Raw genomic sequence first — 16829 nt, 5'->3', positions numbered from 1 at the left:
TAGAGAACGAAGCCAGGACTATTTCTAAAGGTCTCCAGAAGTAAAATGTATACAAAATGAGCCCTTAACTAATGAAGAATTAAGAGACCCAGGAATCCTAGCTCTGAAGCTGCCTTTGGGATCTTGAGAAAGCAACTACCTTTTGGGTTTTAAGTCTCTCATCCATAAAATGGAGAAGCTATACGGTCAAAGATTTGTCATGAACGTTAGATAAGTTCATATATCTAAGAGTTTTTTTAAATGGTTATAAAAAGCACTATGCCTATTACTAAAATCAAAAGTGATCATGACTCCACTGAGTCATCCACCAGTCTCATCCTCAAATGTGTCTGCTGGCCTTGCCTCTCTCAAAGGACAATGTTGCTATCAGCATGATTTTCCTTTGCTGAGTCTCAAAATGCATGTTAGAATACCTGGCCAATGCATAAAATACAGAACTTATGCTGAACATTGCATTCTGTAGCATAGAGTCTGTATACAGAAAGTCTGTATAGGAAGGTAATCAGGGAAAAGATAAGGGAATAGAAGTTTTTTGTTTTTTGGGTTTTTTTTTTTTAATAGAAGTTTTGAAAGGTAGGATGAAAGTCATTAAGTAGAACACAGGATAAGTTCTGGAAACACTGCTGTACCTTCGAGAGTTTATAAAGCAGAAATTTGAAATGCAGAGTCAGGAATGGGCTCTTTACTACACTCCATTTAAAATTTAACAACCCACCCCCTGTCCCTAAGAGCACAAGATACTGATCAAAGAATTTCAAACTTCATTTCCATTACCAGACTTCCTTCTCATAGTCCATTATGAATTAGTATTATGTTTTGTCAACATGTTGTGAATAATATACAAGAGTACAAGAGTATTACATTTTTGTGTTAATGGCTAAACATGTATATTTTTTTTTAAGATTTTATTTATTTATTCATGAGAGATGCAGAGAGAGAGAGAGAGGCAGATACAGGCAGAAGGAGAAGCAGGCTCCATGCAGGGAGCCAGATGTGGGACTCAATCCCAGGTCTCCAGGATCACGCCCTGGGCCAAAGGCAGTGCTAAACCGCTGAGCCACCTGGGCTGCCCTAATTTGCTAAACATGTATTTAAAAGTAATCCATGTTGTTTAACCATACTCTGACATTGCTTCCCATTCTAATAAAACAGAAGCCTCAGGAACATGACTTTGTCCCAATATTCACAAAATGTGACAATTCCTTTTCAAAAGCTCTCTGTAAAATTGCTCTTGATTATTTGGATACCCATGAAATGCTGGTAAATAAATCTACTTCTCCTGTTTTTGTAAATCATAGAAATTGTTCTCTGGCTATTTTCTATTTTAATTTTCTTCCTCTACCCTAACAAGCCATAACAGCTCTGATCTGTCAGAGGTGAACACCTAAATGTAATAACAAAGAAACGCTTTGCCTTAATCAAAGGGACCACTCTTCAGTTTAAGCTCAAGTGACAGATTCAATTGGATTTTTGAATTGTATAACAACCAAGAAAAATCTATCCTCTCATTCAGCAAACAAGCTTTCAACTTGCAGTGTCATTATTTCTGCTGCAAAGGAATTATCAAGGAAAACAGCGCTCCTAAGGAAGACCATATATAACCTAAGAGAGGCTCATCTGATGCAACTGGAGATCTTGGTCTATTTCTGATATTGCGAAAAGCAATTCTACAGGCCATACAAACCTTTCTTGAAATCTCCATTTTCTGGGACCCTGTATAGTATTTTGCCTCCTATTTTGCTGGCATGAAGCCATATCATCTAGTGTCCTCAGCATCTTAAACACTGTTGCTGTCTTTTCAAGCTGCCATAACAAAATACAATAGACTGGTGGTTTAAACAAGACATCTACTTTCTCACTGTTTTAGAGGTGAGCAGTCTGAGTTGAAGGTGTTGTCAGGGTTGGTTTCCTCTAAGGCTTCTCTGCTTGGTTTGCAGATGGCTGCAAACTTTTGTCTTCCCATGGTGTTCCCTCTGCATGTCAGTGTTCTAATGACTTCTTCTTTCAAGGATACCAGTCATCCTGATGTAGGCCTCATCCTAATTAACTCGTTTTAACTTAACTGCCTCTTTCAACACCCTACCTCCAAATTCAGTCTCATGTTGAGGTAATGAGGATTAGGACATGAAACAAATTTTGAAGAGTGATGTCAGCAAGATGACAAAATAAGACATCTCTTGTCATATCCTGAATAACAATTTGGTATACATCCACAGGCAAAGGTGCCTTTGTGAGAGCTGAAGGATCCAGATAGATCTGGTACAGTCCAAGAGGGAGGAGAGTCATTTTGAGAAGGCAGACCTGCAGTCAAGAGGATAAAAAGGGTCCTAGCTGTAGACACAGAAATAGCTCTGTACCCCTGACAACTTGAAAATAACCCCATTTGGCTTTGGTTCTTTCGCCAGCACCAAAACCATAGAGTCTCACCCACTATGGGTCAGGTAATAGATATAGAGAGCTCCATGCACCTGGGTACCTATGGTGGCCCTTGAACCAGCTCTAGCTCCTCTCAGCTACAATCCAGGAGCCCTGGAAAACACTGATTTAGACAGTCACCCACGGACCAAAGAGTCACGTGGAAGTCCAGGAATCTAGCAGAGAAGTTCCCACACAGCATTAGAGAAAAAAAAATCTATTGCAGGTGCACTGAAGAGGGTAAGAGAAACCATTTGACCCCACCCACATCATCTCTTCCTGAAAATGACAGCCCAGGGCCAAGAGGGGCTATCTCAGAGGTGATTTCTCCCAAGGCAAGAAAAGAAAGCACATTAGTGAGTGAGTGAGTGAGTGAGTGAGTATGAGTGAGTACCTACTGCCCCAGCTCTGCAGGGCACTGCTGAAAAGGCCCATTTCTCTCTCCTTCCATCCAGAGAACTGATTCATGAGCTGCAGAACTAAGAGAGAGGTGAGTGGCTGGGAAAACAGCAAGCAGGGTAAACAGAACTTATCTGAGGGACTTGGATTCTACCAACCTGTCATGGACTCTATGGGAGGCCAGTCCATAAGCAGCTGGGGATGCCTTTCCTGCAGCTTTTCCACTAGCCTGGTTATAAGATGAATACAGTCTGAGGATCGGGTGTAAAGCATGGGAACTACAGTTAACTCTACTGGGTTATATACTTGAAAGTTGCCAGTAAATCTTAAATGTGCTTATGACACACATGCAAAAACCAAAAACAAGGAGATGGACCTTATTGTGGCAATCATCTCACAATACATATACGTATTAAATCATCACATTGTACACTTTAAACATACACATTAGATATCAATTATATCACAAGAAAGCTAGGAAGGAAGGAAGGAAGGAGAAAAGAAAAAGAAAAGAAAGAAAGAGAAAGAAAGAAAGAAAGAAAGAAAGAAAGAAAGAAAGAAAGAAAGAAAGAAAGAAAGAAAGAAAGAAAGAAAGAAAAAGAAAGAAAGAAGAAAGAAAGAAGAAAAAGGAAAGAAAGAAAGAAAGAAAGAAAGAAAGAAAGAAAGAAAGAAAGAAGAAAGAGAGAGAATGAATTAAACAAGTCTTGTATACTTAAAAAAAAAATGGGGGAAACACAATTTTGTCCATAAGAAGCCTCCATACATTTTGATCTCCAACCAGGATCCCATAACATCAGTCATTATTCGTCTTGCCTTAATGTATTTCCTTTTCTAATCTTACCTAATCTTCCCTTGAGTGGCTGCATCACTTTCTTTGGCTAAAATCTTAACGTTGGTCTCAAAGTCTAAGTTTTCAATGGAGAAAATGAAAATACACTAAAAACAAAATATGACCAATAACACAAAAAAGAGTAGAGTCCAAATACAGCACTGCACACACACACACACACACACACACACACACACACACGCAGTTTTCCACAATTGCACACAGACATACAGAGGTTTTTTCCATTTGTTTGGGCTTGACATAATTTCTTCCAGGCATTACTGTAAACTAATGTTAACTGCACGTCCATGTTACTTGTAGTTGGCACGAACATCCCATTTCTTGGACAACTCTAACACAATAAGCCTGTATTTTCATTTCACTGTAAAATTACTAGAAAAATTCAACTCCGCTTCTGGACCATGGTGCACTTTTTTTCACAACTATTATTACTTAGTTCATATTTTCACACTCAAAACTGAAAGTTTTAAGCTTACTGAATGTAACTGAAGTGGCAAAAGCTCAACCTAACAGCCCATGAAACAGTACTTTAAACTTTGATGGCTTTTATTGAATTTTTCCCATATCCTATTCTTAAGGATATTATTTTAATCTGCTAATGTGTGGTTAAATTAAACAGGCTTGAAGTTTTGACTTAAAGAAATATAACAGTCCATTAAGAACATTTGTGCAAACAAAAGGGCATGGTGAAGTGGTAGGGTGTGATCCATAGGATGGTTCTCCAGAACATACATTCTGTGGGGGTTCTAATCAAAACAAGAAGCTTCCTATCACATGGTGCTGAAATTTTCCAGTTCAGACACTTAGAAAGAATAAATCCTACACTGAAGAATATAACTCCTAGACATTTTTTATGGTTGGCACTATTTTATTTCATTCCCTAGACTTACTTTTTTTTTTCTTTTATGACCTAAACCTGAAAATCATCCCTCTTACACTAATTTAATATGAAAGATAAGAACAGCTGCAGGCATTCCAGTGTAACCTGTACAGGATACAAAAATCAAAGATTTTTTTTCTTCAGTACACAAAGAAAAGGTGCCCAAAGCTTATTTTCACTTACCAGGACATGCATTTCCGTCCCGCCAATGTGCATAAAGTGGATTCTTAACTACTAAAAACAGGCAGTAGAATTGTATGAGCTACATCGCTTGTCCCACATTCCTTCTTCCTCCTGCTAGTAAGTGTGCCAAGGACAGTAGGTAGGCACAACTGTTCATGTTGCCCTAGAAAATAAATCCCATTGCCTTAGAAGTGGGACATGTCTCAGATTTGTGAAATACCCAATATCAATCAATCTTCATATCTAATTGTAACAAAATTTGTTAAGACATGGTGGAAGATTTGAATTGTCTCTATCCCAGCCTCTTATCTTGCCTAACAATTTCAGGATTCCTAGGAAGTCTACCAACTGAGTACCTTTCCCGCTTAGTGTGTATCTGCTAGTGCCATTGTCCTGCCATGAGACACATGGGAACTACTCACAGTGTTTGCACATCTATCAAGGTTTGTGTTTCAAAGTCCTCTTTTCCTTAGCGATTTAAAGAGTAGGATTACAATTTCATGATTTTGGCACTTCACAAATCAATGCAATTTCTCTCACCCAAGACCCTGCTTTTGCATTTACATTATACCTGGGGTCCTGAAAGTTTGATATCTGAAATAATTCCACAAGATATTCTGAGCAGAGAGTGAAGCTAACAGTTAAAATGTATTTTACAGAAATAAGTAGGTGAAGTATATTATAACCATGATTCGCTGTAAAAGATTCTTTTCTTTAGGGTCTTTTAGATTTTTCTTTATTTTTTAATCTTTTAGGGTCTTTTAAGTTTTTTCTTTATTTTTAAATAAGTTTCTAATTGTTTTATAACAAAGTCCATACGGCCCTGTATATGTAATTAGAAGTTGTCTGAAACTTCTGTTCCAGAGGCATTTTCATTTAATTTAACTTAATTCTCCACATGCACTTTAATTTTTCCACATTATGGACTTCTTCCACATTAATGGTTGGAAATCACTTAAAAGATTCTGATAGTCTTTGTAGGTCTTTAACTATTGTTAGAAAACAATTTCATGCACCTGGAGTTTGTGGTCAGCCTCTAGAAAAGCATTCAAAGACATTCAAAGAAGCATTTATGCATATTTGCTGATACTGTATTTAACAGAGTAACCTGTACCATGTTCACATTGTCATAGATTTTTTTTGCCCTTAACATTTATTCAGAATAAAATTTAATGCTTTCATGCACTCAAAATCATATATTGGTTATAATGTTTATACAGTCATACTCTTTTGAATTTGTTTGCCTTATAAAAGTAAGATAGCAATAAAATATCAGGCTCATTTTATACATCCATGCCCATTTTAAACTCAGAAGACAAATAAATGATACCTGTAATTAGTGACTGAGGAAAATTATGGACATCTCCTAACTGCCTATATGACTCTTAGTTTCTTTTTTTCTTTCTTTTTCTTTTTCTTTTTTGTATTCAGTTTCATTTATTTATTTAAAAAACTTTTGAGCACTGATTATTATGAAACCCAGTCTATGTGCCTGCATACATCAGCAAACAAAGCAAGCAGAAAATTCTTGTTCTTTTATATTCTAACATGAGGAGACAGAAAGTAAAGAATAAACATAACAAACTGAAAATAAAGAGCAAGCTAAGGAGTTTGGTGCTAGAAGGGCAGACTACAATTCTAAACAGGTTGGTCAGAATGAGAGTCACAGAGAAAGGGACAGCTGCGCAAAGGTATGAAGAATGTGAGGGTGGTACCCACAGGGAATAATTAGGGGAAGAGTATTCTGGTGGGAGAATAATTTGGGGCAGGAGCTTTACTGTTGTACAGTAATTTGTATGTTACATCATACGAATATGATGTTCGTATATTCAAGATAAAAAGACAATAGAACCTGTTTAATTTAGTCTTATATCCCCTAAGCCTACAGTTGCCATGTATCGAGTCATTTCATTCTTGCTCATAATATAGTAAGTTCTCATAAATATTATTTCTATTTTGTATGCACATGTTTATATTCCACACTTTTCCATGCATTTTATTTACATTTTTTCATTATATTGTAAGGTTCTTCAGAATAAGAAATGAGTCCTCTATTCATTATTTTTCTCTATACTGTTTTCTAGATCTAGCAGATGTTTAATGAATGTTATTAACTGTAAGCAGGAAGAAAAACGACTTAATCTTAGTTTTAAAACTCCAGCTTTGTTTCATGAATCACAGTGGTCAAATCTTTTAGTCTTTGCCTCAGTTTCCTAAAGCACAATTGAAAATCAACTAATAAGTTGTTAAATACATGAAACATTGTATAAATGTGTATTATAATAAAATATCATTCTTTCTTATATTCCACAAATACATGCATAAGAAATAGGAGACATAAATATAGAAATCAGAACACAGCTTTTCAGAAAAAAGAAAAAAGGGCTTAAAGTTTAAAGAGCACTGAGAAAAACCTTTAGATGGTAAGGCCAGTAATGGCCTTCAGTGAGCTATTGACCTGGATCTTCAGCTCTGATGACCAATTTCCATCAGCTCAATACTACTTACCTGGATGGTTCAGTGATTAGGACCTTGGGAAAGAGCCTTCCAGATTGATCCACTTCACGATTTGCCTAGTCCTAGAATCATATATATCTCTCTTGACTCTTAACCTTGCCAATTTTCCATCCAAATCCCTAACTTGCAGTGAAATGATGAATCCAGTCCATGAATACTGTATTTTCATAGTCTAAGATGCCTCATAGATCATTTATGTCAGGACTCTCTCTGATTTGTGTGCTGATCTGACTAAGGGTAAACCCTGAAATTATTTTATTTAACATATATCATTCTAAATATTTTATTTACCTATTTCTAAATTGCCAAAAGAAGTATAGCCAAATTTAGTAGGTAGACTACTAATGAGAAATATCAAATGAAGTCATCATAGAATACTATTTCCTTTTCCACACAAAGCCAAGCTGCTTTGAGTCTACTTTTCTTATAGTCATAAACAATGGACAGATTTTATTTCATTTAGGGACACATAAAACATCCTCCCATTCAACTTATTATAGCAAAATATGCATTGTCATTCATTATTCATTCATTCCATGTCTAATTATTTACCTTCAGCTATATACTTCGGGTTGTGCTAGATGCTGGGAATATTAAGATAATTAAGACATCCTTTCTGTCATTTAGGAACTTAAGGCTTAGTGGTAGAGAATAAAGGTTGATACGCTATTTTTGGCCAGGGTTTTCCAGAATATTTTGTTTCAAAGGTGTGGAAACCAAGGAAATGATCCGTGCTTACCAAATTCATATGACTTAATGTATAGACCAGTTGGCTGCCTATGTATAAATTCAAAAGTAATGATATTTCCTCAGACTAATGTGAATACACATAATCACTATCCAGAGAAACTTTTCCCAATACCAGATTACAAGTGAAACCAAATTAATATTCAGAAGGTTGCTTAGTGGGCATGGTAGTAGAATAAAAAAATCTGAAGAGTCTTAAGCTATATTCAGACTATTATAAATACTGAGGAACCAGCCCAACCCTTATAGCTTACATTATCCCCACAGTGACTCAACAGTCAGTTTCTTTAGATACAGAATCTCTGCTATTTTACCTTTCATGCTAGCACAGCCAAATCCTGTTCCTCTCTCCCCTAGGCTTGTTAGAGTTTTATAAACACTTATTGTCTTCAGGCCAAATAATACATTTGTTTCTGTTTGATTCATTTTAAATCTTTTTTTAATATTTTATTTATTTACTCATGAGAAGCACAAAGAGAGAGAGAGACAGAGACATAGGCAGAGGGAGAAGCAAGCTCCATGCAGGAAGCCTGATGTGTTCAGGATTAGTCCCTGAGCCAAAGGAAGATGCTCAACCACTGAGCCACCCAGGCATCCCTGTTTCTGTTTGATTTAGTGCCATCCATTCACTTGGGTTCAGTAAAGAAAGAATGGTGACATCAGCATGTTTTCTTGAGATTTATCTTAGGCAGCTATCCCTATATTACCTCCCACTTTTTAAATACTAATCCTTAGGCATGCTATGTATGTAACTGTATTGGCAGAAAAATGATTTGCAGTAAGCTACTGCAACTAATATATTTAATGACTTAAATTTTCCAATATTGACCTCTTTCCTTCTTTCTTTCTAGGTTGTAAAAATGATGATAATTGTTGTGGTGACATTTGCCATCTGCTGGCTGCCTTATCATATTTACTTCATCCTCACTGCAATCTATCAACAGTTAAATAGGTGGAAATACATCCAGCAGGTCTACCTGGCTAGCTTTTGGCTGGCAATGAGCTCGACTATGTACAACCCCATCATCTACTGCTGTCTGAATAAAAGGTAGAAACAAGATTACCAAACCCAAGTTTCTCATAATTCCTGGCTTAGCTAAAAGCATATAATGTTGTTCCAGCTTCTTGGTGCAAACTAAAAATGCCCAAAAGAAGGAAATATTTTTAAATTCACTGAGAGGAGTACAGAGTTTGATTTTTTTTTTCTAAATTTCCTCCTACTTTATGAAATATCCCACCTTTACAGTTACATCCTCAAAAGACTGAACTTAAAGGTCTAAATGGGAAATTTTTATATGGTCTAAAGTCTCCCTCCAAACCCTTCAGAATTTTGTCTGCACAGAAAAAATGTTTCCATCATAATTGAAGGAGGTGAGTTGAATATGTGCTTAAGCCCTCAGAGAAATGAGGACACTTCATAAAATATACAGGTAATTTCTATAAGATGGAGAGAAGATGTCATATGTCAGTGAACTCTATTAACAAGGATGTCTTATAAATGGACTTCAAAATCTAAGATGTTGCTGTGAGGATTATAGAATCAACAGTAAGGGCAAGGAGAACGCCAGTCCTTCTGCCTATATAATGAGGTTAGTGAGTAAGAGAGGGTGCAGTCTCCATGGAAATGGGTTGTGAAGAAATTGAAGCGGTCAGGGAAAAGCTGCTTTTAAAGTCCAGTTTTTAAAAGGCAGTATTTTGACTGCAGTCAAATTTAAGACTTGAGGGAAAGGCAAAATGTGGTTTCCAGATTAAATCACCTTGGGTGTATGGTCAGCACACGGAGAAGCAGAGTTAAATTTCCTAAGATTGATAATTCCCTTAAGAAACCAATGTGTTTTGAGCACAACAAGAAATAGAATTTCATGTAAGTAACTGTGAGCTAAATTCTAAACTCTTTCCAGTTGGGCCCCTACTGCACTGTGCCTTAAGTTTGTTAAATACTTAATTCTTCCTTTTTTTTTTCATTAATTGCATAAGCCATATATCAATTCAAGCCATCCCACAAACAGTACATCTGTTTTTAATCAACTTCATTTAAAGGTTTACTAAGCAAAGGATTTTGCACTTTCATATATGATTAGATGAAAAACATTAAGATCAGTAATTAATTCTAACATTAAATGAGACTTTATCAATGTGTAAACATTTCTGAAAGAAGCTGTTTTTAAATATGTCATTTTTAAGTGCCTTAACCACCAAGCCTAATTTGATTACACTTCAGTAAATATACAAAATTATTGAAGAAAGGTACACGTTTCTTTGGCATATGGATTACTCAGTACTGTGCTTTTACTATTTGATGACTTGCTTCTCATTGATAGGGAATTAAAATCCAAAGAAGAAAACTGAAAACACTAGTACCAATCCTGTGGCATACGCTTTAAGAGTTTGGCTAGAAAATCATATTCAAAAATTGATTTTGCTTAATTGCCGTAAGTAGGGCTTTCTGTGGCAATTAAAGGAAATTTCCGCCTAAAAACATGATGTTTTCTTTCTGTGGCCTGCTTCTCTTCAGATTTCGAGCTGGCTTCAAGAGAGCATTTCGCTGGTGCCCTTTCATTGAACTTTCTAACTATGATGAGCTGGAGCTCAAGACCATCAGGTTTCACCCGACTCGGCACAGCAGCCTGTATACGGTAACCAGGATGGAGTCCATGACAGTAGTGTTTGAGCCCAGCGATGCAGACAACACCAAATCCAGTCGGAAGAAGAGAGTGACTCCAAGAGATCCAAGCTTCAGTGGCTGCTCCCGCAGGAATTCCAAATCTGCCTCCACCACTTCAAGTTTTATAAGTTCACCCTATACATCTGTGGATGAATATTCCTAAATTCACTTCACTTCAGAGAGTAGTGTGAGGGCATCATGATGTCAGCATATCCCCCATTATCCTGTTTAGCAGTGCTATCCCACCTACTTTCTGGAAACAGAGGGCAAGTTGGAGGGCAGCTATGCTTCAATTGAGAAAGGTAGAATAGAAATGTAACAGAGACACTATTTAGATATCTGTCCCCTCAAAAATAAAATAGGCTGTCCATTGATTCTTTGAAAACTCCAAACTATTACATGAAACAAACTAAAGAGACATCTGAAAAGTACTTCTAGAGTGTTGGGTTTTTCTCATTTAAAATTTTCAATATACATTTATGATACTAAAGTGATATATGATTTTTCCAAGAGATGAAAGAAGCTTTAAAAACATAATGTTATGAGTGAATAAAAACAAAATATATATAAAAGAAACATTTCATTTTTATCTATAGCTATAAAACAGAAAAAAGTTAAATGACTCATTTTCCCATTAGAATGAAAGAAAATTGCCTCAAAGAGTAGGAATTAATGAAAATCTTTGCTCAAATGAACTCACTTTGTAGATGAAAAAATTTAAAGATCTTCTCCATGAAATGTAATTGGAAAGGAAATCTAATAAAATTATCAGGCAGCTGTACATGTCATTCTCTTTATTATTTTCTCTGAGACAGTGGCTTCAAAAGAAAAAATAATCCTTTACTTTTTGACTATACTAAACTAAAAAATACTCAAAATGACCTTAAAAGGACAAAGAAAATTCTTATGATCCTCTTTATGTTATTTTTCACAAATATTTAAAAATTTTTAGAAAACAGGCAGATTATAAAACACTAAAGATGCCTTCTAATGAAGAAGAGAGGAAATTCATTCATTTCTGAAATGGACTGACTACCAATTTTTAGGCAAGAATTAAAGATAGTAATTCATAATTATGATGGCAGACAGGAACATCTACCAGCCCCAAAGGAAGAAGTGTTTCTACCCCATAACTCAAGGAAAAAGCTTAAGATGGACATCGACTTTATCAATTGTATAGCGTCCTTCTCCCCTCCTCTCCCTCCGTTGAGAAAAAGAGTAAGGACTAGGGGAAAGTATCAGAAAATATACTCAAATACAAATCCTTAGAAAAGAAAGTCTATGTACCACCTATATGTACTAACAAACATGTAGAAAAGTGAATCAATCAACTGTTAGAATAGGAAGCAGGACAATAGTTTGGATACATATGAACTAATACCAGGCAAACAAGAATATAATACACACCTTTCCACAGAGAACTTTCCTTTTGTCTGTTTAAATAATTCAGACATCTCCCAGGAATAAATGAGCTAATGGTCCTAAAGGAGCACCTGTTTACTATAAGAAAAACTTATTGACATATTTCCAAGAGCCATAGTGAAAACACACACACACAAAAAAAAAAAAAACAAGAAAACACTTTAAGTGTAGAATTTATCTTCCAGACCTCAGTGCTTATAAATCCTCTTTCTTTGAACTAAAGATACCGTCAATTTTGCTCAAAAAAGGAGAAATCTTCTGAGAATATGGATGTATAATGTAAACTTTTCATAAAGTTTAAAATATTCCGTGGGATTTTTTTAAAGCTATCCAGTGAAAATAATTACCTGTAATGTGTTACTGGATTGTTATGTCTCCATCAGTATAGAAACAACTATTGTTTTGAAGAACAAGATAAAAGCAATTATTCAACAACAAATCATGGTCAATTGCTGCTACTACACTAAATTTTCCAGTCTTCTTTCCTATTTTGAACCCAAAGCCAGACATATCTGATTGTTACAAAGTGTTAAAGGTCTGAAGAACTCCATCTTCTTCTGATTGTACCAATAAATGGACACATGTGTATATGTGTATACACATAGGAGTGTGCAAATACAATCTTTCTAACATATGTAACAGTTTCAAAGAATTATTTTTTAAGAGTTTATTTATTCATGAGAGATTCAGAGAGAGAGAGAGAGAGAGAGAGAGGCAGAGACACAGGCAGAGGGAGAAGCAGGCTCCATGCAGGGAGCCTGACATGGGACTCGATCCCGGGTCTCCAGGATCACACCCTGGGCTGAAGGCAGGCTCTAAACTGCTGAGCCACCCAGAGATCCCAACAGCTTCAAAGAATTAAATTCAAAATGGAATGCCAAAATAGTAAGTGGTTACTACAGAGGTGCCACAAAAAGATTAACAAAATCTATGAAGCTTGTGTGCATGCTTTGGATAAGCAAAGTTATCATTATTTAGTATTTAATTGTTGAATATAATTTTTAAATGTTCTATTCCAAAACATGTAAATGTTTATCATACAATGTGAAAGTGTCAAGAAAAAGTCTAACATTTTAAAGCAAACATTGTCTTCTTAAATTTACAAATGATTGTGAGACTAGCATTAATTAACCTTCCTGAGAGATGCCTGGGTGGCTCAGTGGTTGAGCATCTGCCTTCAACTCATGGCATGATCCCGCAGTCCCAGGACCAAGTCCCACATCGGGCTCCCTGCATGGAGCCTGTTTCTAACCTCTGCCTCTGTTCGCCTCTTTCTGTGTGTCTCTCATGAATAAATAAATAAAATCTTTAAAAAAAATAAATTTCTCGATACACTGGACCATACTCAGCTGCAAAATGTGAATGTGAAGTACAGCCCTCAGATTCACCATAGTCAGCCACCACCAAATACAGTTTGAAAAACCTAACTCCTGGTCTTTGCACAGTAGGAAAATTTAGCATAATTTGCTAGGACATCTAAGGAAAAATACTGCTTCAATCTGCTGCTTTGTTTGATTTCTTTTGTTTTTTGTCTTTTGGTTTTTCAGTAGATTTCTTGTTGCTGTGCTTACCAAATATCATCCTTCAACTGGGACAGAAATTCTGTAGGTCCAGATGGTACTGGGAAAACTGACATCATTAACTCAGTACTTACGACTCCTAAATGAAAACTTACTAAGCAGAATTTTTAAGGTCAAAAGTTTAAAAAATAATAATAAAACAAGAACAATGTGAAAGAGAGAATACTTTAGCCCTTTTGTCTGAATTTTGACACTGAGAATAATACACATGAAATCATTTTTAATAGAGGTCACTTTAAATAAAGCTATGCTGATATTTTCATATTTGTTAGTGTTTGGGATAATTTACCTCCAAAACTCACCCTACTCTCTGATGCTAAAGTTCACTGCAAATGTTTTTCATTATTTGAAGGTAAAAGCAGGCTAGAAATATGAGGCAGTTGGTTAAAACACTGTAGGATATTTTGGATTTAGATCAGCAACAGAAAAATACAAAATATTTTGAGATAAAAGAGAGAATCAGAAATACTTGTATCATTTTAAATATTTTTTAAAAGACAAAAGTAAATAAATAATGAATGTTGTATTTTCATTATTTTGAATCTGGAAAAGTGTTTTTGAAATTACTTGCATAGGAAAAAATTCACGCAAACATGATTATTGTAGAATCTTATCTAACATCTTTATTTTTTTAGCAAGTTCAGTATACTGCTGCATTATTCCATCTCCCAACTTCATGATGGTGACATTCTGACCTACAGTCAAATTTGTATTCTTTTCCAGATCCTGCCAAGATCTGATCAACTTCAAAGTGACCTCCATACTTACAAAGCACACAGAACAATGCCAAGAAGCTTAGTATCAAACCTCAGAAGCACAAACTAAATGTGAAAAATCAATGCTAGCCAGCTGAGATTTGAGCTTGAATTTTGTTAATGCAGAATTTCATCAGAAAACTTCTGATTATTGTCTGGTAAATTAGTCCAACAAATGCAAAGTCATCAGAGAGTTACAATTTCTCACACTTTTAATAGTAACAAATTGAGATCTCATTTGTTGCTAATAGCATTCCAAAAGTTAAGAAAATGAAGCATAACACCTGCCATTTAGAATAATGTTGTAATAATTTCCCTCAGGACTAAGCAAGAATAAAGAATAAAGTACAAAAAAACATTTAAAAAATTAAAAAATGAATAAAGTACGATAGCTCTGTACAGGTCAGTGATTGCATGTTGTAAAATAGCTTGGCAAAAATTCTGTGTATATAAGAAATAGATGAATATAAAGTTTGTAGCTAGTAAATAAAGTATTTTTAAGTTGTTCTAATTATACTGAATAATTTAATACATGCAAACCCTTTGTATATGTGCTAATATGTGACAGATTTGATTTTGCTTTTTTCTTTAAAAATATTAAAAATAACATTAAAAGCAAAAGCTGTCCTAATATTTTCCTACTGGCTAGCAAAATATATATTATGGAAGGTCCTATATTGCCTGAACACACAACCTCAGAATTATTTTGTGCTTTCTTCCTTAGTTTTCCTCATTAAAAATATCTAGTTTTCCTAAGTTACCTTGTTGCAGAAGAAAAGCATCTATAGAAATAAAAGTTATCAGGCAGCCTGGGTGGCTCAGTGGTTTAGCACCTGCCTTCAGCCCAGGGCCTGATCCTAGAGACCCTGGATTGAGTCCTACATCAGGCTACCTGCGTAGAGCCTGCTTCTCCCTCTGCCTGTGTCTCTGTCTCTCTCTGTCTCTCTTTCTCTTTCTCTGTGTCTCTAATGAATAAATAAATAAAATCTTTTAAAAAAATAAATAAAAGTTATCAAAATGTAGAAAATATTCTGTTGGAAGAGCAGGAGTACATGAATTGGAATATAGAATAGAAAGAGTATGAAGTTAAGTACAGAGCATAGCATTTTAGAGCTACTGCTTCAAGGCTTCAACAATTGACAGACGAGTTTAAATCTAAGCCTCGCCAACTGATAGCTGGAGAACCTGGGGCAAGTGATTTGGCTCTGACCTCATTTAACATATCAATAAAAAAAGAGAAAAAAATAAAAAAAGAAATAAAAAAAGAAAAAATAATAATTTCCTCAATTGAATGAGCTAATGCATGAATAGGACAAAGCCAAACATTAAACAAATGTTCAAAACAACATTATTAGTAACACTGTTTGCATGGGGAGAATAAAAAAAAAATTATTTTTTGCTTGTGTCATTCTGCCTCCATCCAAAGCCCTTTGAGGCATTTGTAGCCACATAGCTTCCCATCACTTAGACTTGGGCTATTTTCAGAGTCTGCACAAGATTTCATGGATTATGTATGAGTGTTTTGGGAATTTGCTACCTGGCCCTGGGCCCATATGTACAGAAAGCTGTGTAGGTAAAGGGTTAAGAATAACCAATTAATAGAAGTGACTTTGGACATGTGAGGCTAAACTCACTTCTTGGGAAAGATGCAGCCATTTCAGGTTGAAGAATAGGAATGTTAAACTTCAAAAGAAAATAGATGAGGAAGACAATGCAGAAAAATTTCTTTTGAGATTTCCAGGATGGCTCCACAGACTGCTCTCTTGGTGTTCCTCCCATGTGCTCAAAGAAGAGTGCCCAGAGACAATTCCATGTCAGGTGTCAGCATTGCCTATCCATTTCCAACAGTTGCACTTGATCCACTTCCTCAAACCCACTCAGATACAAGCCAAGTATCCTCTACCCTATTGTATCAATTTATCGTAAAGAGAAGAGAAAAAAGAAGCAGAATATTTTCACCAGCCTACCACGCATCCAAAGCATCAGGACATCCTCTAAGCTCTCAAAATATACCCAAGGTTCAATTGATATGTACCATATCAACTGCTACAAACCTGGTCCAAGCCCCCATAATCTCCTACTTGGATTACTGCAAAAGCCTCTACTCCATGCCCTCTCTAAAACTGATTCTCAATAAAGCAAGCAGAGTGATTCTTTTTAAATAGCATTATATCATTTCACTTCTTTGCTCACAATCCTCTCATGGCTTCCCACTTCAGTTAGAAAAAAATATTTTCTTCAACCACAGTGTAATGAAATTAGAACCCAATAACCCTCAAAAAGTAGAAAATTCATAAATATATGGAAATTAAACAACATGCTCTTATACAGTCAAAATATTGAAGAAGAAATCACAAGCGAAATTAGAAAATACTTGAGATGAATGAAAACAAAAATACATTCCAAAACTTAGGAG

At 35.6% G+C, this 16829-nt stretch overlaps 1 protein-coding gene across 1 annotated transcript in view; it reads left to right on the top strand.

The window, feature by feature from the left end:
• TACR3 (tachykinin receptor 3) overlaps nt 1–14973 on the top strand; it is an 81245-nt gene extending 66272 nt beyond the window's left edge. The window contains exons 4-5 of the mRNA XM_072810046.1: nt 8843–9039; nt 10507–14973. Of these exons, the coding sequence (XP_072666147.1) occupies nt 8843–9039; nt 10507–10819 (510 nt within the window). The 3' untranslated portion in view covers nt 10820–14973. The remainder of the gene's footprint in view (nt 1–8842; nt 9040–10506) is intronic.
• The last annotated feature ends 1856 nt before the right edge of the window (nt 14974–16829 follow it).

This window comes from Canis lupus, chromosome 33, assembly GCF_048164855.1.
Source record: "Canis lupus baileyi chromosome 33, mCanLup2.hap1, whole genome shotgun sequence".
Taxonomy (NCBI): domain Eukaryota; kingdom Metazoa; phylum Chordata; class Mammalia; order Carnivora; family Canidae; genus Canis; species Canis lupus.
The sequence above is the reverse complement of the archived record's forward strand: the minus strand, read 5'-3'. Positions and strand labels throughout refer to the sequence as shown.